The sequence below is a fragment of the Plectropomus leopardus genome, chromosome 16, assembly GCF_026936395.1.
Source record: "Plectropomus leopardus strain MGB_pleo_1.0 chromosome 16, ASM2693639v1, whole genome shotgun sequence".
Taxonomy (NCBI): Eukaryota; Metazoa; Chordata; class Actinopteri; order Perciformes; family Serranidae; genus Plectropomus; species Plectropomus leopardus.
Genome location: NC_142191.1, coordinates 22086100 through 22110524, shown reverse-complemented (window position 1 = coordinate 22110524; position 24425 = coordinate 22086100). Strand labels below are relative to the sequence as shown.

General features: G+C 35.8%; 1 protein-coding gene across 1 annotated transcript in view; it reads left to right on the top strand.

Moving 5' to 3' along the window:
* pbk (PDZ binding kinase) overlaps positions 1 to 23865 on the top strand; it is a 31438-nt gene extending 7573 nt beyond the window's left edge. The window contains exon 7 of the mRNA XM_042503795.2: positions 23266 to 23865. Coding sequence (XP_042359729.1) covers positions 23266 to 23498 — 233 coding nt within the window. The 3' untranslated portion in view covers positions 23499 to 23865. The remainder of the gene's footprint in view (positions 1 to 23265) is intronic.
* Positions 23866 to 24425: the final 560 nt, after the last annotated feature.

The window sequence follows — 24425 nt, the reverse complement described above, 5'->3', positions numbered from 1 at the left end:
CATTTTCAGCTGTTTTTGGACGTGTCCTTTGTTGACATTTTTGCCATACTATAGCCTTGCTTTTTTTGGGTCCTTTTTTCGACTCGCTGTATTATTGTGTTTTTGGCCTTTTTTGCAACTTTCTATGCTATGGCGTGTTTCAGCATGCTATTTAATGCTGTTTAAAATGATTTTCAGCTGTTTTTGGGACGTGTCCTTTTTTGACATTTTTGCCATACTATAGCCTTGCTTTGCGGGTCATTTTTTTGACTTGCAGTATTATTGTGTTTTTGGCCTTTTTTGCAACTTTCTATGCTATGGCGTGTTTCAGCACGCTATTTAATGCTGTTTAAAGCTATTTTCAGCTGTTTTTGGGATGTGTCCTTTTTGACATTTTTGCCATACTATAGCCTTGCTTTTCGGGTCAATTTTTTGACTTGCTGTATTATTGTTTTTTTGGCTGTTTTTGCAACTTTCTATGCTATGGCGTGTTTCAGCATGCTATTTAATGCTGTTTAAAATGATTTTCAGCTGTTTTTGGGACGTGTCCTTTTTTGACATTTTTGCCATACTATAGCCTTGCTTTTTGGGTCATTTTTTTGACTTGCTGTATTATTGTGTTTTTGGCCTTTTTTGCAACTTTCTATGCTATGGCGTGTTTCAGCATGCTATTTAATGCTGTTTCAAGCTATTTTTAGCTGTTTTTGGGACGTGTCCTTTTTTGACATTTTTGCCATACTATAGCCTTGCTTTTCGGGTCATTTTTTCGACTTGCTGTATTATTGTGTTTTTGGCCTTTTTTGCAACTTTCTATGCTATGGCGTGTTTCAGCACGCTATTTAATGCTGTTTCAAGCTATTTTTAGCTGTTTTTGGGAAGTGTCCTTTTTTGACATTTTTGCCATACTATAGCCTTGCTTTTCGGGTCATTTTTTTGACTTGCTGTATTATTGTGTTTTTGGCCGTTTTCTCAATTTTCTATGCTATGGCGTGTTTCAGCATGCTATTTAATGCTGTTTTAAGCTATTTTTAGCTGTTTTTGGGACGTGTCCTTTTTTGACATTTTTGCCATACTATAGCCTTGCTTTTCGGGTCATTTTTTCGACTTGCTGTATTGTTGTGTTTTTGGCCGTTTTTGCAACTTTCTATGCTATGGCGTGTTTCAGCATGCTATTTAATGCTGTTTAAAATGATTTTCAGCTGTTTTTGGGACGTGTCCTTTTTTGACATTTTTGCCATACTATAGCCTTGCTTTTCGGGTCATTTTTTCGACTTGCTGTATTATTGTGTTTTTGGCCTTTTTTGCAACTTTCTATGCTATGGCGTGTTTCAGCATGCTATTTAATACTGTTTTAAGCTATTTTTAGCTGTTTTTGGGACGTGTCCTTTTTTGACATTTTTGCCATACTATAGCCTTGCTTTTCGGGTCATTTTTTTGACTTGCTGTATTATTGTGTTTTTGGCCGTTTTTCCAACTTTCTATGCTATGGCGTGTTTCAGCATGCTATTTAATGCTGTTTAAAATCATTTTCAGCTGTTTTTGGGACGTGTCCTTTTTTGACATTTTTGCCATACTATAGCCTTGCTTTTCGGGTCATTTTTTCGACTCGCTGTATTATTGTGTTTTTGGCCTTTTTTGAAACTTTCTATGCTATGGCGTGTTTCAGCACGCTATTTAATGCTGTTTCAAGCTATTTTTAGCTGTTTTTGGGACGTGTCCTTTTTTGACATTTTTGCCATACTATAGCCTTGCTTTTTGGGTCATTTTTTTGACTCGCTGTATTATTGTGTTTTTGGCCTTTTTGCAACTTTCTATGCTATGGCGTGTTTCAGCACGCTATTTAATGCTGTTTCAAGCTATTTTTAGCTGTTTTTGGGATGTGTCCTTTTTTGACATTTTTGCCATACTATAGCCTTGCTTTTTGGGTCATTTTTTTGACTTGCTGTATTATTGTGTTTTTGGCCTTTTTTGCAACTTTCTATGCTATGGCGTGTTTCAGCACGCTATTTAATGCTGTTTCAAGCTATTTTAGCTGTTTTTGGAAGTGTCCTTTTTGACATTTTTGCCATACTATAGCCTTGCTTTTCGGTCATTTTTTGACTCGCTGTATTATTGTGTTTTGGGCCTTTTTTGCAACTTTCTATGCTATGGCGTGTTTCAGCATGCTATTTAATGCTGTTTTAAGCTATTTTTAGCTGTTTTTGGGACGTGTCCTTTTTTGACATTTTTGCCATACTATAGCCTTGCTTTTCGGGTCATTTTTTCGACTCGCTGTATTATTGTGTTTTTGGCCGTTTTTGCAACTTTCTATGCTATGGCGTGTTTCAGCATGCTATTTAATGCTTTTTAAAATCATTTTCAGCTGTTTTTGGGATATGTCCTTTTTTGACATTTTTGCCATACTATAGCCTTGCTTTTCGGTCATTTTTGACTTGCTGTATTATTGTGTTTTTGGCTGTTTTGCAACTTTCTATGCTATGGCGTGTTTCAGCATGCTATTTAATGCTGTTTAAATCATTTTCAGCTGTTTTTGGGAAGTGTCCTTTTTGACATTTTTGCCATACTATAGCCTTGCTTTTCGGTCATTTTTTGACTTGCTGTATTATTGTGTTTTTGGCCTTTTTGCAACTTTCTATGCTATGGCGTGTTTCAGCATGCTATTTAATGCTGTTTAAAGCTATTTTAGCTGTTTTTGGGCTGTGTCCTTTTTTTACTTTTTGCCATACTATAGCCTTGCTTTGCGGGTCATTTTTTTGACTTGCAGTATTATTGTGTTTTTGGCCTTTTTTGCAACTTTCTATGCTATGGCGTGTTTCAGCACGCTATTTAATGCTGTTTCAAGCTATTTTTAGCTGTTTTTGGGACGTGTCCTTTTTTGACATTTTTGCCATACTATAGCCTTGCTTTTCGGGTCATTTTTTCGACTTGCTGTATTATTGTGTTTTTGGCCTTTTTTGCAACTTTCTATGCTATGGCGTGTTTCAGCATGCTATTTAATACTGTTTTAATTCATTTTCAGCTGTTTTGGGATATGTCCTTTTTGACATTTTGCCATACTATAGCCTTGCTTTTCGGTCATTTTTCGACTTGCTGTATTATTGTGTTTTGGCCTTTTTGCAACTTTCTATGCTATGGCGTGTTTCAGCATGCTATTTAATGCTGTTTAAAGCTATTTTCAGCTGTTTTGGGACGTGTCCTTTTTGACATTTTTGCCATACTATAGCCTTGCTTTTGGGTCATTTTTGACTTGCTGTATTATTGTGTTTTTGGACTTTTTGCAACTTTCTATGCTATGGCGTGTTTCAGCATGCTATTTAATGCTGTTTAAAGCTATTTTTAGCTGTTTTTGGGACGTGTCCTTTTTTGACATTTTTGCCATACTATAGCCTTGCTTTTCGGGTCATTTTTTTGACTTGCTGTATTATTGTGTTTTTGGCCTTTTTTGCAACTTTCTATTCTATGGCGTGTTTCAGCATGCTATTTAATACTGTTTAAAATGATTTTCAGCTGTTTTTGGGACGTGTCCTTTTTTGACATTTTTGCCATACTATAGCCTTGCTTTTCGGGTCATTTTTTCGACTTGCTGTATTATTGTGTTTTTGGCCTTTTTTGCAACTTTCTATGCTATGGCGTGTTTCAGCATGCTATTTAATACTGTTTTAAGCTATTTTTAGCTGTTTTTGGGACGTGTCCTTTTTTGACATTTTTGCCATACTATAGCCCTGCTCTTCAGGTCATTTTTTTGACTTGCTGTATTATTGTGTTTTTGTCCATTTTCTCAACTTTCTATGCTATGGCGTGTTTCAGCATGCTATTTAATGCTGTTTCAAGTTATTTTTAGCTGTTTTTGGGAAGTGTCCTTTTTTGACATTTTTGCCATACTATAGCCTTGCTTTTCGGGTCATTTTTTCAACTTGCTGTATTATTGTGTTTTTGGCCGTTTTTGCAACTTTCTATGATGTGGCGTTTTTCAGCATGCTATTCAATGCTGTTTAAAATCATTTTCCACCGTTTTTTGTACATGTCATATTTTGACATTTCTACCATACTATAGCCTTGCATTTTTTGAGGATTTTTCAACATGCTAGTTTATGGTGTTTTACACCATTTTTGCAATATCCTTTTATGTGGTGTGTGTCGGCATGGTATTTAATGCAGTTTAATGGGGTTTTCAGCAGTTTTTTTGACATGTCAAATTTTGACATTTTTGCCATACTATAGCCTTGCATTTTTGGTGGATTTTTAGACATGCTATTTTATGGGGGTTTTTTGTCATCTTTTCGATGTCCTTTGGTATGGCATGTATCGGCATGCTATTTTCTGTGGTTTACTATTGATTTAGGCATTTTTTCGGACGTGTCATACTGTCATAACCCAGCTCTTGGGCCATGACAAAGCAGAGAGACGCACCAATACAACTCAATAGTCAAAGCAGTTTATTTTACAAATTAAGTTGAATTATCACATAATCAACAACAAATTGAATGAGATGTGATCATCAGTAGGTCAGGAATGTAAGATGTGTTGTGTGAGTGGTTATATGATGTGTAGGATGTTGTATGGTTTACAAAAAGCAACAGAAGGTCCACATCACCTGGGAGGGGTGCCTGCTGGAGAAGAGAAAGAGACAATCGTTAACTCAGCTTATGAAATATAGTACTGGGACCAGGTGCTCCCAGAAAGCACTGATTAACTATTCCTAAGAGAAGTTACTTGCGGACCCTGCAGGCAGGGCTAAGAAACAGCAGGGGACATCACAATATTTTGACATTGTTTCCATACTATTGCCATGCATTCTTGGTGGATTTTTCAACATGCTCTTTTAAGATGTTTAAAGGAGTTTTCGACATGCAATTTTATGGTGTTTTTGACAGTTTTTGCAACTTCCTCTGCTATGGCGTGTTTCAGCACGCTATTTAATGCTGTTTAAAATGATTTTCAGCTGTTTTTGGGAAGTGTCCTTTTTTGACATTTTTGCCATACTATAGCCTTGCTTTTCGGGTCATTTTTTTGACTTGCTGTATTATTGTGTTTTTGGCCTTTTTTGCAACTTTCTATTCTATGGCGTGTTTCAGCATGCTATTTAATACTGTTTTAAGCTATTTTTAGCTGTTTTTGGGACGTGTCCTTTTTTGACATTTTTGCCATACTATAGCCTTGCTTTTCGGGTCATTTTTTCGACTCGCTGTATTATTGTGTTTTTGGCCTTTTTTGCAACTTTCTATGCTATGGCGTGTTTCAGCATGCTATTTAATGCTGTTTCAAGCTATTTTTAGCTGTTTTTGGGACGTGTCCTTTTTTGACATTTTTGCCATACTATAGCCTTGCTTTTCGGGTCATTTTTTTGACTTGCTGTATTATTGTGTATTTGGCCGTTTTTGCAACTTTCTATGCTATGGCGTGTTTCAGCATGCTATTTAATGCTTTTTAAAATCATTTTCAGCTGTTTTTGGGATATGTCCTTTTTTGACATTTTGCCATACTATAGCCTTGCTCTTCGGGTCATTTTTTTGACTTGCTGTATTATTGTGTTTTTGGCCTTTTTTGCAACTTTCTATGCTATGGCGTGTTTCAGCATGCTATTTAATACTGTTTTAAGCTATTTTTAGCTGTTTTTGGGACGTGTCCTTTTTTGACATTTTTGCCATACTATAGCCTTGCTTTTCGGGTCATTTTTTCAACTTGCTGTATTATTGTGTTTTTGGCCGTTTTTGCACCTTTCTATGATATGGCGTTTTTCAGCATGCTATTTAATGCTTTTTAAAATCATTTCAGCTGTTTTTGGACATGTCATATTTTGACATTTTTACCATACTATAGCCTTGCATTTTTGGGTCATTTTTCAACATGCTGTATTATTGTGTTTTTACGCCATTTTTGCAATATCTTTCTATGCTATGGCGTGTTTCAGCATGCTATTTCATGCTGTTTCAAGCTATTTTTAGCTGTTTTTGGGACGTGTCCTTTTTTGACATTTTTGCCATACTATAGCCTTGCATTTTTGGTGGATTTTTAGACATGCTATTTTATGGGGGGTTTTTGTCATCTTTTCGATGTCCTTTGGTATGGCATGTATCGGCATGCTATTTTCTGTGGTTTACTATTGATTTAGGCATTTTTTCTGACGTGTCATACTGTCATAACCCAGCTCTTGGGCCATGACAAAGCAGAGAGACGCACCAATACAACTCAATAGTCAAAGCAGTTTATTTTACAAATCAAGTTGAATTATCACATAATCAACAACAAATTGAATGAGATGTGATCATCAGTAGGTCAGGAATGTAAGATGTGTTGTGTGAGTGGTTATATGATGTGTAGGATGTTGTATGGTTTACAAAAAGCAACAGAAGGTCCACATCACCTGGGAGGGGTGCCTGCTGGAGAAGAGAAAGAGACAATCGTTAACTCAGCTTATGAAATATAGTACTGGGACCAGGTGCTCCCAGAAAGCACTGATTAACTATTCCTAAGAGAAGTTACTTGCGGACCCTGCAGGCAGGGCTAAGAAACAGCAGGGGACATCACAATATTTTGACATTGTTTCCATACTATTGCCTTGCATTTTTGGTGGATTTTTCAACATGCTCTTTTAAGATGTTTAAAGGAGTTTTCGACATGCAATTTTATGGTGTTTTTGACAGTTTTTGCAACTTCCTCTGCTATGGCGTGTTTCAGCACGCTATTTAATGCTGTTTAAAATCATTTTCAGCCGTTTTTGGACGTGTCCTTTTTTGACATTTTTGCCATACTATAGCCTTGCTTTTCGGGTCATTTTTTCGTCTTGCTGTATTATTGTGTTTTTGGCTTTTTTTGCACCTTTCTATGCTATGGCGTGTTTCAGCATGCTATTTAATGCTGTTTAAAATGATTTTCAGCTGTTTTTGGGAAGTGTCCTTTTTTGACATTTTTGCCATACTATAGCCTTGCTTTTCGGGTCATTTTTTCAACTTGCTGTATTATTGTGTTTTTGGCTGTTTTTGCAACTTTCTATGCTATGGCGTGTTTCAGCATGCTATTTAATGCTGTTTCAAGTTATTTTTAGCTGTTTTTGGGACGTGTCCTTTTTGACATTTTGCCATACTATAGCCTTGCTTTTGGGTCAATTTTTGACTTGCTGTATTATTATATTTTTTGGCGTTTTTGCAACTTTCTATGCTATGGCGTGTTTCAGCATGCTATTTAATGCTTTTTAAAATCATTTTCAGCTGTTTTTGGGACGTGTCCTTTTTTGACATTTTTGCCATACTATAGCCTTGCTTTTCGGGTCATTTTTTTGACTTGCTGTATTATTGTGTTTTTGGCCGTTTTCTCAACTTTCTATGCTATGGCGTGTTTCAGCACGCTATTTAATGCTGTTTAAAATCATTTTCAGCTGTTTTTGGACGTGTCCTTTGTTGACATTTTTGCCATACTATAGCCTTGCTTTTCGGGTCATTTTTTTGACTTGCTGTATTATTGTGTTTTTGGCCGTTTTCTCAATTTTCTATGCTATGGCGTGTTTCAGCAAGCTATTTAATGCTGTTTTAAGCTATTTTTAGCTGTTTTTGGGACGTGTCCTTTTTTGACATTTTTGCCATACTATAGCCTTGCTTTTCGGTCATTTTTTTGACTTGCTGTATTATTGTGTTTTTGGCTTTTTTTGCAACTTTCTTTTCTATGGCGTGTTTCAGCATGCTATTTAAATGCTGTTTAAAATGATTTTTAGCTGTTTTTGGGAAGTGTCCTTTTTGACATTTTTGCCATACTATAGCCTTGCTTTTCGGTCATTTTTTGACTCGCTGTATTATTGTGTTTTTGGCTGTCTTTGCAACTTTCTATGCTATGGCGTGTTTCAGCATGCTATTTAATACTGTTTCAAGCTATTTTTAGCTGTTTTTGGGACGTGTCCTTTTTTGACTTTTTGCCATACTATAGCCTTGCCTTCGGGTCATTTTTTCAACTTGCTGTATTATTGTGTTTTTGGCTGTTTTTGCAACGTTCTATGCTATGGCGTGTTTCAGCACGCTATTTAATGCTGTTTAAAATCATTTTCAGCTGTTTTTGGACGTGTCCTTTTTGACATTTTTGCCATACTATAGCCTTGCTTTTCGGTCATTTTTCGACTTGCTGTATTATTGTGTTTTTGGCTTTTTTTGCAACTTTCTATGCTATGGCGTGTTTCAGCATGCTATTTAATGCTTTTTAAAATCATTTTCAGCTGTTTTTGGGATGTGTCCTTTTTTGACATTTTGCCATACTATAGCCTTGCTTTTCGGTCATTTTTCGACTTGCTGTATTGTTGTGTTTTTGGCTGTTTTTGCAACTTTCTATGCTATGGCGTGTTTCAGCATGCTATTTAATACTGTTTTAAGCTATTTTTAGCTGTTTTTGGGACGTGTCCTTTTTTGACATTTTTGCCATACTATAGCCTTGCTTTTCGGGTCATTTTTTCGACTTGCTGTATTCTTGTTTTTTGGCTGTTTTGCAACTTTCTATGCTATGGCGTGTTTCAGCATGCTATTTAATGCTGTTTCAAGTTATTTTTAGCTGTTTTTGGGACGTGTCCTTTTGACATTTTGCCATACTATAGCCTTGCTTTTCGGTCATTTTTCGACTTGCTGTATTATTGTGTTTTTGGCCGTTTTTGCAACTTTCTATGCTATGGGGTGTTACAACACGCTATTTAATGCTTTTTAAAATCATTTTCAGCTGTTTTTGGGATGTGTCCTTTTTTGACATTTTTGCCATACTATAGCCTTGCTTTTCGGGTCATTTTTTCGACTTGCTGTATTATTGTGTTTTTGGCCTTTTTTGCAACTTTCTATGCTATGGCGTGTTTCAGCACGTTATTTAATGCTGTTTCAAGCTATTTTTAGCTGTTTTTGGGATGTGTCCTTTTTTGACATTTTTGCCATACTATAGCCTTGCTTTTTGGGTCATTTTTTCGACTTGCTGTATTATTGTGTTTTTGGCTGTTTTTGCAACTTTCTATGCTATGGCGTGTTTCAGCATGCTATTTAATACTGTTTTAAGCTATTTTTAGCTGTTTTTGGGACGTGTCCTTTTTTGACTTTTTGCCATACTATAGCCTTTCTTTTGGGTCATTTTTTGACTTGCTGTATTGTTGTGTTTTTGGCCGTTTTTGCAACTTTCTATGCTATGGCGTGTTTCAGCATGCTATTTAATGCGGTTTAAAATGATTTTCAGCTGTTTTTGGGAAGTGTCCTTGTTTGACATTTTGCCATACTATAGCCTTGCTTTTGGGTCATTTTTGACTTGCTGTATTATTGTGTTTTTGGCTGTTTTTGCAACGTTCTATGCTATGGCGTGTTTCAGCATGCTATTTAATACTGTTTTAAGCTATTGTTAGCTGTTTTTGGGAAGTGTCCTTTTTTGACATTTTTGCCATACTATAGCCTTGCTTTTCGGGTCATTTTTTCAACTTGCTGTATTGTTGTGTTTTTGGCTGTTTTTGCAACTTTCTATGCTATGGCGTGTTTCAGCATGCTATTTAATGCTGTTTAAAATGATTTTCAGCTGTTTTTGGGAAGTGTCCTTTTTTGACATTTTTGCCATACTATAGCCTTGCTTTTCGGGTCATTTTTTCGACTTGCTGTATTATTGTGTTTTTGGACTTTTTTGCAACTTTCTATGCTATGGCGTGTTTCAGCATGCTATTTAATGCTGTTTAAAATGATTTTCAGCTGTTTTTGGGAAGTGTCCTTTTTGACATTTTGCCATACTATAGCCTTGCTTTTCGGGTCATTTTTTCGACTCGCTGTATTATTGTGTTTTTGGCTGTTTTTGCAACTTTCTATGCTATGGCGTGTTTCAGCACGCTATTTAATGCTGTTTCAAGCTATTTTCAGCTGTTTTTGGGACGTGTCCTTTTATGACATTTTTGCCATACTATAGCCTTGCTTTTTGGGTCATTTTTTCGACTTGCTGTATTATTGTGTTTTTGGCTTTTTTTGCAACTTTCTATGCTATGGCGTGTTTCAGCATGCTATTTAATGCTGTTTAAAATGATTTTTAGCTGTTTTTGGGAAGTGTCCTTTTTTGACATTTTTGCCATACTATAGCCTTGCTTTTCGGGTCATTTTTTTGACTTGCTGTATTATTGTGTTTTTGGCCTTTTTTGCAACTTTCTATGCTATGGCGTGTTTCAGCATGCTATTTAATGCTGTTTAAAATGATTTTCAGCTGTTTTTGGGACGTGTCCTTTTTTGACATTTTTGCCATACTATAGCCTTGCTTTTCGGGTCATTTTTTCGACTTGCTGTATTATTGTGTTTTTGGCCTTTTTTGAAACTTTCTATGCTATGGCGTGTTTCAGCATGCTATTTAATGCTGTTTCATACTATTTTCAGCTGTTTTGGGAAGTGTCCTTTTTGACATTTTTGCCATACTATAGCCTTGCTTTTTGGGTCATTTTTTCGACTTGCTGTATTATTGTGTTTTTGGCTTTTTTTGCAACTTTCTATGCTATGGCGTGTTTCAGCACGCTATTTAATGCTGTTTCAAGCTATTTTTAGCTGTTTTTGGGAAGTGTCCTTTTTTGACATTTTTGCCATACTATAGCCTTGCTTTTGGGTCATTTTTGACTCGCTGTATTATTGTTTTTTTGGCTGTTTTTGCAACTTTCTATGCTATGGCGTGTTTCAGCATGCTATTTAATGCTTTTTAAAATCATTTTCAGCTGTTTTTGGGATATGTCCTTTTTTGACATTTTTGCCATACTATAGCCTTGCTTTTCGGGTCATTTTTTCGACTTGCTGTATTATTGTGTTTTTGGCTGTTTTTGCAACTTTCTATGCTATGGCGTGTTTCAGCATGCTATTTAATACTGTTTTAAGCTATTTTTAGCTGTTTTTGGGACGTGTCCTTTTTTGACATTTTTGCCATACTATAGCCTTGCTTTTCGGGTCATTTTTTCGACTCGTTGTATTATTGTGTTTTTGGCCGTTTTTGCAACTTTCTATGCTATGGCGTGTTTCAGCATGCTATTTAATGCTGTTTCAAGCTATTTTTAGCTGTTTTTTGGACGTGTCCTTTTTTGACATTTTTGCCATACTATAGCCTTGCTTTTCGGGTCATTTTTTTGACTTGCTGTATTATTGTGTTTTTGGCCTTTTTTGCAACTTTCTATGCTATGGCGTGTTTCAGCATGCTATTTAATACTGTTTTAAGCTATTTTTAGCTGTTTTTGGGCGTGTCCTTTTTGACATTTTTGCCATACTATAGCCTTGCTTTTCGGGTCATTTTTTTGACTCGCTGTATTATTGTGTTTTTGGCCTTTTTCGAAACTTTCTATGCTATGGCGTGTTTCAGCATGCTATTTAATGCTGTTTCAAGTTATTTTTAGCTGTTTTTGGGACGTGTCCTTTTTTGACATTTTTGCCATACTATAGCCTTGCTTTTCGGGTCATTTTTTGACTTGCTGTATTATTGTGTTTTTGGCTGTTTTGCAACTTTCTATGCTATGGCGTGTTTCAGCATGCTATTTAATGCTTTTAAAATGATTTTCAGCTGTTTTTGGGATATGTCCTTTTTGACATTTTGCCATACTATAGCCTTGCTTTTCGGGTCATTTTTGACTTGTTGTATTATTGTGTTTTGGCCTTTTTGCAACTTTCTATGCTATGGCGTGTTTCAGCATGCTATTTAATGCTGTTTCAAGCTATTTTTAGCTGTTTTTGGGACGTGTCCTTTTTGACATTTTTGCCATACTATAGCCTTGCTTTTCGGGTCATTTTTTCGACTCGCTGTATTATTGTGTTTTTGGCCGTTTTTGCAACTTTCTATGCTATGGCGTGTTTCAGCATGCTATTTAATGCTTTTTAAAATCATTTTCAGCTGTTTTTGGGATATGTCCTTTTTTGACATTTTTACCATACTATAGCCTTGCTTTTTGGGTCATTTTTTCGACTCGCTGTATTATTGTGTTTTGGGCCTTTTTTGCAACTTTCTATGCTATGGCGTGTTTCAGCATGCTATTTAATACTGTTTTAAGCTATTTTTAGCTGTTTTTGGGACGTGTCCTTTTTTGACATTTTTGCCATACTATAGCCTTGCTCTTCAGGTCATTTTTTTGACTTGCTGTATTATTGTGTTTTTGTCCATTTTCTCAACTTTCTATGCTATGGCGTGTTTCAGCATGCTATTTAATGCTGTTTCAAATTATTTTTAGCTGTTTTTGGGACGTGTCCTTTTTTGACATTTTTGCCATACTATAGCCTTGCTTTTCGGGTCATTTTTTCGACTTGCTGTATTATTGTGTTTTTGGCCTTTTTTGCAACTTTCTATGCTATGGCGTGTTTCAGCATGCTATTTAATACTGTTTTAAGCTATTTTAGCTGTTTTTGGACGTGCCCTTTTTGACATTTTTGCCATACTATAGCCTTGCTTTTCAGGTCATTTTTTCGACTTCCTGTATTATTGTGTTTTTGGCCATTTTCTCAACTTTCTATGCTATGGCGTGTTTCAGCATGCTATTTAATGCTGTTTCAAATTATTTTAGCTGTTTTTGGATGTGTCCTTTTTGACATTTTTGCCATACTATAGCCTTGCTTTTCGGTCATTTTTCGACTTGCTGTATTATTGTGTTTTTGGCCTTTTTGCAACTTTCTATGCTATGGCGTGTTTCAGCATGCTATTTAATGCTGTTTCAAAATGATTTTCAGCTGTTTTTGGACGTGTCTTTTTTGACATTTTTGCCATACTATAGCCTTGCTTTTCGGGTCATTTTTTTGACTTGCTGTATTATTGTGTATTTGGCCGTTTTTGCAACTTTCTATGCTATGGCGTGTTTCAGCATGCTATTTAATGCTTTTTAAAATCATTTTCAGCTGTTTTTGGGACGTGTCCTTTTTTGACATTTTTGCCATACTATAGCCTTGCTTTTCGGGTCATTTTTTCGACTTGCTGTATTATTGTGTTTTTGGCCTTTTTTGCAACTTTCTATGCTATGGCGTGTTTCAGCATGCTATTTAATACTGTTTTAAGCTATTTTTAGCTGTTTTGGGAAGTGTCCTTTTTGACATTTTGCCATACTATAGCCTTGCTTTTCGGGTCATTTTTTCAACTTGCTGTATTATTGTGTTTTTGGCCGTTTTTGCACCTTTCTATGATATGGCGTTTTTCAGCATGCTATTCAATGCTTTTTAAAATCATTTTCCACCGTTTTTTGGACATGTCATATTTTGACATTTTTACCATACTATAGCCTTGCATTTTTTGAGGATTTTTCAACATGCTAGTTTATGGTGTTTTACGCCATTTTTGCAATATCCTTTTATGTGGTGTGTGTCGGCATGGTATTTAATGCAGTTTAATGGGGTTTTCAGCAGTTTTTTGGACATGTCAAATTTTGACATTTTTGCCATACTATAGCCTTGCATTTTTGGTGGATTTTTAGACATGCTATTTTATGGGGGTTTTTTGTCATCTTTTCGATGTCCTTTGGTATGGCATGTATCTGCATGCTATTTTCTGTGGTTTACTATTGATTTAGGCATTTTTTCTGACGTGTCATACTGTCATAACCCAGCTCTTGGGCCATGACAAAGCAGAGAGACGCACCAATACAACTCAATAGTCAAAGCAGTTTATTTTACAAATCAAGTTGAATTATCACATAATCAACAACAAATTGAATGAGATGTGATCATCAGTAGGTCAGGAATGTAAGATGTGTTGTGTGAGTGGTTATATGATGTGTAGGATGTTGTATGGTTTACAAAAAGCAACAGAAGGTCCACATCACCTGGGAGGGGTGCCTGCTGGAGAAGAGAAAGAGACAATCGTTAACTCAGCTTATGAAATATAGTACTGGGACCAGGTGCTCCCAGAAAGCACTGATTAACTATTCCTAAGAGAAGTTACTTGCGGACCCTGCAGGCAGGGCTAAGAAACAGCAGGGGACATCACAATATTTTGACATTGTTTCCATACTATTGCCTTGCATTTTTGGTGGATTTTTCAACATGCTCTTTTAAGATGTTTAAAGGAGTTTTCGACATGCAATTTTATGGTGTTTTTGACAGTTTTTGCAACTTCCTCTGCTATGGCGTGTTTCAGCACGCTATTTAATGCTGTTTAAAATCATTTTCAGCCGTTTTTGGACGTGTCCTTTTTTGACATTTTTGCCATACTATAGCCTTGCTTTTTTTGGGTCCTTTTTTCGACTTGCGGTATTATTGTGTTTTTGGCCGTTTTTGCAACTTTCTATTCTATGGCGTGTTTCAGCATGCTATTTAATGCTGTTTAACATGATTTTCAGCTGTTTTTGGGACGTGTCCTTTTTTGACATTTTTGCCATACTATAGCCTTGCTTTTCGGGTCATTTTTTCAACTTGCTGTATTATTGTGTTTTTGGCTGTTTTTGCAACTTTCTATGCTATGGCGTGTTTCAGCATGCTATTTAATGCTGTTTCAAGTTATTTTTAGCTGTTTTTGGGACGTGTCCTTTTTTGACATTTTTGCCATACTATAGCCTTGCTTTTTGGGTCAATTTTTTGACTTGCTGTATTTTTATATTTTTGGCCGTTTTTGCAACTTTCTATGCTATGGCGTGTTTCAGCATGCTATTTAATGCTGTTTAAAATCATTTTCAGCTGTTTTTGGGACGTGTCCTTTTTTGACATTTTTGCCATACTATAGCCTTGCTTTTCGGGTCATTTTTTCGACTTGCTGTATTATTGTGTTTTTGGCCGTTTTCTCAACTTTCTATGCTATGGGGTGTTACAACACGCTATTTAATGCTTTTTAAAATCATTTTCAGCTGTTTTTGGGATGTGTCCTTTTTTGACATTTTTGCCATACTATAGCCTTGCTTTTCGGGTCATTTTTTCGACTTGCTGTATTATTGTGTTTTTGGCCGTTTTCTCAACTTTCTATGCTATGGCGTGTTTCAGCACGGTAGTTTATGCTGTTTCAAGCTATTTTTAGCTGTTTTTGGGATATGTCCTTTTTTGACTTTTTGCCATACTATAGCCTTGCTTTTCGGGTCATTTTTTCGACTTGCTGTATTATTGTGTTTTTGGCTGTTTTTGCAACTTTCTATGCTATGGCGTGTTTCAGCATGCTATTAAATGCTGTTTAAAATGATTTTCAACTGTTTTTGGGAAGTGTCCTTTTTTGACATTTTTGCCATACTATAGCCTTGCTTTTCAGGTCAGTTTTTTGACTCGCTGTATTATTGTGTTTTTGGCTGTCTTTGCAACTTTCTATGCTATGGCGTGTTTCAGCATGCTATTTAATGCTGTTTCAAGCTATTTTTAGCTGTTTTTGGGACGTGTCCTTTTTTGACATTTTTGCCATACTATAGCCTTGCTTTTCGGGTCATTTTTTCGACTTGCTGTATTATTGTGTTTTTGGCTGTTTTTGCAACTTTCTATGCTATGGCGTGTTTCAGCATGCTATTAAATGCTTTTTAAAATCATTTTCAGCTGTTTTTGGGACGTGTCCTTTTTTGACATTTTTGCCATACTATAGCCTTGCTTTTCGGGTCATTTTTTCGACTTGCTGTATTATTGTGTTTTTGGCTTTTTTTGCAACTTTCTATGCTATGGCGTGTTTCAGCATGCTATTTAATGCTTTTTAAAATCATTTTCAGCTGTTTTTGGGATGTGTCCTTTTTTGACATTTTTGCCATACTATAGCCTTGCTTTTCGGGTCATTTTTTCGACTTGCTGTATTATTGTGTTTTTGGCTTTTTTTGCAACTTTCTATGCTATGGCGTGTTTCAGCATGCTATTTAATACTGTTTTAAGCTATTTTTAGCTGTTTTTGGGACGTGTCCTTTTTTGACATTTTTGCCATACTATAGCCTTGCTTTTCGGGTCATTTTTTCGACTTGCTGTATTATTGTGTTTTTGGCTGTTTTTGCAACTTTCTATGCTATGGCGTGTTTCAGCATGCTATTTAATGCTGTTTCAAGCTATTTTTAGCTGTTTTTGGGACGTGTCCTTTTTTGACATTTTTGCCATACTATAGCCTTGCTTTTCGGGTCATTTTTTCGACTCGCTGTATTATTGTGTTTTTGGCCGTTTTTGCAACTTTCTATGCTATGGGGTGTTACAACACGCTATTTAATGCTTTTTAAAATCATTTTCAGCTGTTTTTGGGATGTGTCCTTTTTTGACATTTTTGCCATACTATAGCCTTGCTTTTCGGGTCATTTTTTTGACTTGCTGTATTATTGTGTATTTGGCCGTTTTTGCAACTTTCTATGCTATGGCGTGTTTCAGCACGCTATTTAATGCTGTTTCAAGCTATTTTTAGCTGTTTTTGGGATGTGTCCTTTTTTGACATTTTTGCCATACTATAGCCTTGCTTTTCGGGTCATTTTTTCGACTTGCTGTATTGTTGTGTTTTTGGCTGTTTTTGCAACTTTCTATGCTATGGCGTGTTTCAGCATGCTATTTAATGCTGTTTAAAATGATTTTCAGCTGTTTTTGGGAAGTGTCCTTTTTTGACATTTTTGCCATACTATAGCCTTGCTTTTCGGGTCATTTTTTCGACTTGCTGTATTATTGTGTTTTTGGACTTTTTTGCAACTTTCTATGCTATGGCGTGTTTCAGCATGCTATTTAATGCTGTTTAAAATGATTTTCAGCTGTTTTTGGGAAGTGTCCTTTTTTGACATTTTTGCCATACTATAGCCTTGCTTTTCGGGTCATTTTTTTGACTTGCTGTATTATTGTGTTTTTGGCCGTTTTTCCAACTTTCTATGCTATGGCGTGTTTCAGCATGCTATTTAATACTGTTTTAAGCTATTTTTAGCTGTTTTTGGGACGTGTCCTTTTTTGACATTTTTGCCATACTATAGCCTTACTCTTCAGGTCATTTTTTCGACTTGCTGTATTATTGTGTTTTTGTCCATTTTCTCAACTTTCTATGCTATGGCGTGTTTCAGCATGCTATTTAATGCTTTTTAAAATTATTTTTAGCTGTTTTTGGGATATGTCCTTTTTTGACATTTTTGCCATACTATAGCCTTGCTTTTCGGGTCATTTTTTCGACTTGCTGTATTATTGTGTTTTTGGCTGTTTTTGCAACTTTCTATGCTATGGCGTGTTTCAGCACGCTATTTAATGCTGTTTCAAGCTATTTTTAGCTGTTTTTGGGATGTGTCCTTTTATGACATTTTTGCCATACTATAGCCTTGCTTTTCGGGTCATTTTTTCGACTTGCTGTATTATTGTGTTTTTGGCTGTTTTTGCAACTTTCTATGCTATGGCGTTTTTCAGCATGCTATTTAATGCTTTTTAAAATTATTTTTAGCTGTTTTTGGGATATGTCCTTTTTTGACATTTTTGCCATACTATAGCCTTGCTTTTCGGTCATTTTTTCGACTTGCTGTATTATTGTGTTTTTGGCTGGTTTTGCAACTTTCTATGCTATGGCGTGTTTCAGCATGCTATTTAATGCTGTTTAAAATGATTTTCAGCTGTTTTTGGGACGTGTCCTTTTTTGACATTTTTGCCATACTATAGCCTTGCTTTTCGGGTCATTTTTTCGACTTGCTGTATTGTTGTGTTTTTGGCTGTTTTTGCAACTTTCTATGCTATGGCGTGTTTCAGCATGCTATTTAATGCTTTTTAAAATCATTTTCAGCTGTTTTTGGGATGTGTCCTTTTTTGACATTTTTGCCATACTATAGCCTTGCTTTTTGGGTCATTTTTTTGACTCGCTGTATTATTGTGTTTTTGGCCTTTTTCGAAACTTTCTATGCTATGGCGTGTTTCAGCATGCTATTTAATGCTGTTTCAAGTTATTTTTAGCTGTTTTGGGAAGTGTCCTTTTGACATTTTTGCCATACTATAGCCTTGCTTTTCGGGTCATTTTTTCGACTTGCTGTATTGTTGTGTTTTTGGCCGTTTTTGCAACTTTCTATGCTATGGCGTGTTTCAGCATGCTATTTAATGCTGTTTAAAATGATTTTCAGCTGTTTTTGGGAAGTGTCCTTTTTTGACATTTTTGCCATACTATAGCCTTGCTTTTCGGGTCATTTTTTCGACTTGCTGTATTATTGTGTTTTTGGCTTTTTTTGCAACTTTCTATGCTATGGCGTGTTTCAGCATGCTATTTAATGCTGTTTAAAATGATTTTTTGCTGTTTTTGGACGTGTCCTTTTTGACATTTTTGCCATACTATAGCCTTGCTTTTCGGTCATTTTTCGACTTCGCTGTATTATTGTTTTTTGGCTGTTTTTGCAACTTTCTATGCTATGGCGTGTTTCAGCATGCTATTTAATGCTGTTTAAAGCTATTTTCAGCTGTTTTGGGATATGTCCTTTTTGACTTTTTACCATACTATAGCCTTTCTTTTTGGGTCAATTTTTTGACTTGCTGTATTTTTATATTTTTGGCCGTTTTTGCAGCTTTCTATGCTATGGCGTGTTTCAGCATGCTATTTAATACTGTTTTAAAATCATTTTCAGCTGTTTTTGGGATATGTCCTTTTTTGACATTTTTGCCATACTATAGCCTTGCTTTTCGGGTCATTTTTTCGACTTGCTGTATTATTGTGTTTTTGGCCGTTTTCTCAACTTTCTATGCTATGGCATGTTTCAGCACGGTAGTTTATGCTGTTTCAAGCTATTTTTAGCTGTTTTTGGGATATGTCCTTTTTTGACTTTTTGCCATACTATAGCCTTGCTTTTCGGGTCATTTTTTTGACTTGCTGTATTATTGTTTTTTTGGCTGTTTTGCAACTTTCTATGCTATGGCGTGTTTCAGCATGCTATTTAATGCTGTTTAAAATGATTTTCAACTGTTTTTGGGATGTGTCCTTTTTGACATTTTGCCATACTATAGCCTTGCTTTTCAGGTCATTTTTTGACTTCGCTGTATTATTGTGTTTTTGGCCGTTTTTGCAACTTTCTATGCTATGGCGTGTTTCAGCATGCTATTTAATGCTGTTTCAAGTTATTTTTAGCTGTTTTTGGGACGTGTCCTTTTTTGACATTTTTGCCATACTATAGCCTTGCTTTTCGGTCATTTTTTTGACTTGCTGTATTATTGTGTTTTTGGCTGGTTTTGCAACTTTCTATGCTATGGCGTGTTTCAGCATGCTATTTAATGCTGTTTAAAAATGATTTTCAGCTGTTTTTGGGAAGTGTCCTTTTTGACATTTTTGCCATACTATAGCCTTGCTTTTCGGGTCATTTTTTCGACTTGCTGTATTATTGTGTTTTTGGCTTTTTTTGCAACTTTCTATACTATGGCGTGTTTCAGCATGCTATTTAATACTGTTTTAAGCTATTTTTAGCTGTTTTTGGGACGTGTCCTTTTTTGACATTTTTGCCATACTATAGCCTTGCTTTTCGGTCATTTTTTCGACTTGCTGTATTATTGTTTTTTGGCTGTTTTGCAACTTTCTATGCTATGGCGTGTTTCAGCATGCTATTTAATGCTTTTAAAATCATTTTCAGCTGTTTTTGGGATATGTCCTTTTTTGACATTTTTACCATACTATAGCCTTGCTTTTTGGGTCATTTTTTCGACTCGCTGTATTATTGTGTTTTTGGCCTTTTTCGAAACTTTCTATGCTATGGCGTGTTTCAGCATGCTATTTAATGCTGTTTCAAGTTATTTTTAGCTGTTTTTGGATGTGTCCTTTTTGACATTTTTGCCATACTATAGCCTTGCTTTTTTCGGGTCATTTTTTCGACTTGCTGTATTATTGTGTTTTTGGCCGTTTTCTCAACTTTCTATGCTATGGCATGTTCCAGCATGCTATTTAATACTGTTTAAAATGATTTTTAGCTGTTTTGGGATATGTCCTTTTTGACTTTTTGCCATACTATAGCCTTGCTTTTTTCGGGTCATTTTTTTGACTTGCTGTATTATTGTGTTTTTGGCTGTTTTTGCAACGTTCTATGCTATGGCGTGTTTCAGCATGCTATTTAATGCTGTTTCAAGCTATTTTTAACTGTTTTTGGGACGTGTCCTTTTTTGACATTTTTGCCATACTATAGCCTTGCTTTTCGGGTCATTTTCTCGACTCGCTGTATTATTGTTTTTTTGGCTGTTTTTGCAACTTTCTATGCTATGGCGTGTTTCAGCATGCTATTTAATGCTTTTTAAAATCATTTTCAGCTGTTTTTGGGATATGTCCTTTTTTGACATTTTTACCATACTATAGCCTTGCTTTTTGGGTCAATTTTTTGACTTGCTGTATTTTTATATTTTTGGCCGTTTTTGCAGCTTTCTATGCTATGGCGTGTTTCAGCATGCTATTTAATACTGTTTTAAGCTATTTTTAGCTGATTTTGGGACGTGTCCTTTTTTGACATTTTTGCCATACTATAGCCTTGCTTTTGGGTCATTTTTCGGCTTGCTGTATTATTGTGTTTTTGGCCGTTTTTGCAACTTTCTATGCTATGGCGTGTTTCAGCATGCTATTTAATGCTTTTTAAAATCATTTTCAGCTGTTTTTGGGATATGTCCTTTTTTGACATTTTTACCATACTATAGCCTTGCTTTTCGGGTCATTTTTTCGACTTGCTGTATTATTGTGTTTTTGGCTGTTTTTGCAACTTTCTATGCTATGGCGTGTTTCAGCATGCTATTTAATACTGTTTTAAGCTATTTTCAGCTGTTTTTGGGATGTGTCCTTTTTTGACATTTTTGCCATACTATAGCCTTGCTTTTCGGGTCATTTTTTCGACTTGCTGTATTATTGTGTTTTTGGCTGTTTTTGCAACTTTCTATGCTATGGCGTGTTTCAGCATGCTATTTAATGCTGTTTCAAGTTATTTTTAGCTGTTTTTGGGACGTGTCCTTTTTTGACATTTTTGCCATACTATAGCCTTGCTTTTCGGGTCATTTTTTCGACTTGCTGTATTGTTGTGTTTTTGGCTGTTTTTGCAACTTTCTATGCTATGGCGTGTTTCAGCATGCTATTTAATGCGGTTTAAAATGATTTTCAGCTGTTTTGGGAAGTGTCCTTTTTTGACATTTTTGCCATACTATAGCCTTGCTTTATGGTCATTTTTTCGACTTGCTGTATTATTGTGTTTTTGGCCGTTTTCTCAACTTTCTATGCTATGGCATGTTCCAGCACGGTAGTTTATGCTGTTTCAAGCTATTTTTAGCTGTTTTTGGGACGTGTCCTTTTTTGACTTTTTGCCATACTATAGCCTTGCTTTTTTCGGGTCATTTTTTCGACTTGCTGTATTATTGTGTTTTTGGCCGTTTCCTCAACTTTCTATGCTATGGCATGTTTCAGCATGCTATTTAATACTGTTTTAAGCTATTTTTAGCTGTTTTTGGGACGTGTCCTTTTTTGACATTTTTGCCATACTATAGCCTTGCTTTTTGGGTCATTTTTTCGACTCGCTGTATTATTGTGTTTTGGGCCTTTTTTGCAACTTTCTATGCTATGGCGTGTTTCAGCATGCTATTTTATACTGTTTTAAAATCATTTTCAGCTGTTTTTGGGATGTGTCCTTTTTGACATTTTTGCCATACTATAGCCTTGCTTTTTGGGTCATTTTTCGACTTGCTGTATTATTGTGTTTTTGGCCGTTTCCTCAACTTTCTATGCTATGGCATGTTTCAGCATGCTATTTAATACTGTTTTAAGCTATTTTTAGCTGTTTTTGGGACGTGTCCTTTTTTGACATTTTTGCCATACTATAGCCTTGCTTTTCGGGTCAATTTTTTGACTTGCTGTATTATTGTTTTTTTGGCTGTTTTTGCAACTTTCTATGCTATGGCGTGTTTCAGCATGCTATTTAATGCTGTTTAAAATGATTTTCAGCTGTTTTTGGGATGTGTCATTTTTTGACATTTTTGCCATACTATAGCCTTGCTTTTCGGGTCATTTTTTCAACTTGCTGTATTATTGTGTTTTTGGCTTTTTTTTGCAACTTTCTATGCTATGGTGTGTTTCAGCATGCCATTTAATGCTGTTTCAAGCTATTTTTAGCTGTTTTTGGGACGTGTCCTTTTTTGACATTTTTTCCATACTATAGCTTTGCTTTTCGGGTCATTTTTTCGACTTGCTGTATTATTGTGTTTTTGGCCGTTTTTGCAACTTTCTATGCTATGGGGTGTTACAACACGCTATTTAATGCTTTTTAAAATCATTTTCAGCTGTTTTTGGGATGTGTCCTTTTTTGACTTTTTGCCATACTATAGCCTTGCTTTTCGGGTCATTTTTTTGACTTGCTGTATTATTGTGTTTTTGGCCTTTTTTGCAACTTTCTATACTATGGCGTGTTTCAGCATGCTATTTAATACTGTTTTAAGCTATTTTCAGCTGTTTTTGGGATGTGTCCTTTTTTGACATTTTTGCCATACTATAGCCTTGCTTTTCGGGTCAATTTTTTGACTCGCTGTATTATTGTGTTTTTGGCTGTCTTTGCAACTTTCTATGCTATGGCGTGTTACAACACGCTATTTAGTGCTTTTTAAAATCATTTTCAGCTGTTTTTGGGATGTGTCCTTTTTTGACATTTTTGCCATACTATAGCCTTGCTTTTCGGGTCATTTTTTCGACTTGCTGTATTATTGTGTTTTTGGCTGTTTTTGCAACTTTCTATGCTATGGCATGTTTCAGCACGGTATTTAATGCTGTTTCAAGCTATTTTTAGCTGTTTTTGGGACGTGTCCTTTTTTGACATTTTTGCCATACTATAGCCTTGCTTTTCGGGTCATTTTTTCGACTTGCTGTATTATTGTGTTTTTGGCCGTTTTTGCAACTTTCTATGCTATGGGGTGTTACAACACGCTATTTAATGCTTTTTAAAATCATTTTCAGCTGTTTTTGGGATGTGTCCTTTTTTGACTTTTTGCCATACTATAGCCTTGCTTTTTTCGGGTCATTTTTTAGACTTACTGTATTATTGTGTTTTTGGCCATTTTAGCAACTTTCTATGCTATGGCGTGTTTCAGAACGCTATTTAATGCTGTTTTAAGCTATTTTCAGCTGTTTTTGGGGCGTGTCATTTTTTGACATTATTGCCATACTATAGCCTTGCTTTTTTGGTGTATTTTTCAACATGCTATTTTATGTGGGTGTTTTTGGTCGTTTCTTCACTTTGCAACACTATAATGCGTCTTGACAGGCCATTCTATGTTGTTTTCAGCCTTTTTTTTTTTACATCAATTTTCAACATGCTATTCTTTGCTATTTTTATTCATTTTTTCAACTTGCTAAAATATTGTGTTTTTGGTTTTTTTTGGTCATATTGCTACACTATAATGTGTCTCGACAGGCTATTCTATGTTTTTGTACTTTTTTTTTTAACTTTACTAACTTTTAACTTAAAATCTCTCTTTTGTATTTCAGAGGACTCTATGGAGTTGAGCTTTGACGAGGATGCTTACTACGAGAGGTTGGGGACGAGGCCGGCGCTGGATGTTGAGGCTCTTGATGGCTCGTACCAGAGGATGGTGGAGCTTTTCTATCTCTGCACAGAGGAAGACCCCAACAAGAGACCTTCAGCTGCCCAGATTGTCCAGGCTTTAGAAAGCAACGCTTCACTGGATAAGATGCCCAATGAGTTGATCTTTATTGAGTGATTTACACTTTTTTTTGTCAGGGATCTACATTGGAGATTTCAGACCAAGATAAACTGATGGAGGAATTTTTTTTTGTTTGTTTGGTCTCAACATTTACTTTTTCTGGAGCTTCTAAATTACTAAAACAATCTTGCCTCATGAAAAAAAAGCACAGCAGTCCCTGGTGAATGCATCAGTTGACTGACATTAAAAAGCTACAACTCACTGTATACTGTCCATATTTGTTGGTTTACACTTTCAATAGCACATTGCTCTATTTGTTTGTCTGTACGTTAACTGTTCGGTTGTAAATGTTTTTCTTCTCCATACCTCTCAATTCATGAGTTCTTTTTCCATGTATGTCAAATAATTAAAAACTTTAAAGCAAGTAGTGGTTATTTCAGTTATGTTGCTTCGGACTTTAGTCATGTTGGCGGTTTTGTTCTTCGGTTTTTACCCTTCTACACAAACTTGTTTCAAAATTACATGTTAGCAGCTGTAACATTCAAGTTCAACAACTTATGACAAATGTAAATAATCATGGAGAAAGGAATAGTTGTACATTTTGAGAAATGCACTTATTTGTTTTCTTGTTGACAGTTAGAGAATTGATACCACTCTTATGTCTGTGCAGTAAATGTAAAGTTTCAAAGGGGCAGCTGGTTAGCTTAGCATAAAGACTGGAAACGGGAGGCATTTAGCATGGCTCTCTTTCTGGTCTTCATTCTGAGCTAACTGGCTGTCGGATCCATCATATTTACCGTACAGACAACGACGAGCTCACTCCGGACACAAAAGCACCACAAAGCACGTTGCTGTTCCATAGAGTGCTGTCCCTCTTCCATTTGGTGCCTATGTTGACCAATTAGGATATGCCGTGGTGCTAGGCTCGCAGCGATAATTTCAGCATCTGGTCTATTATTCTAGTGAGAGAAACTGGTAAGAAAA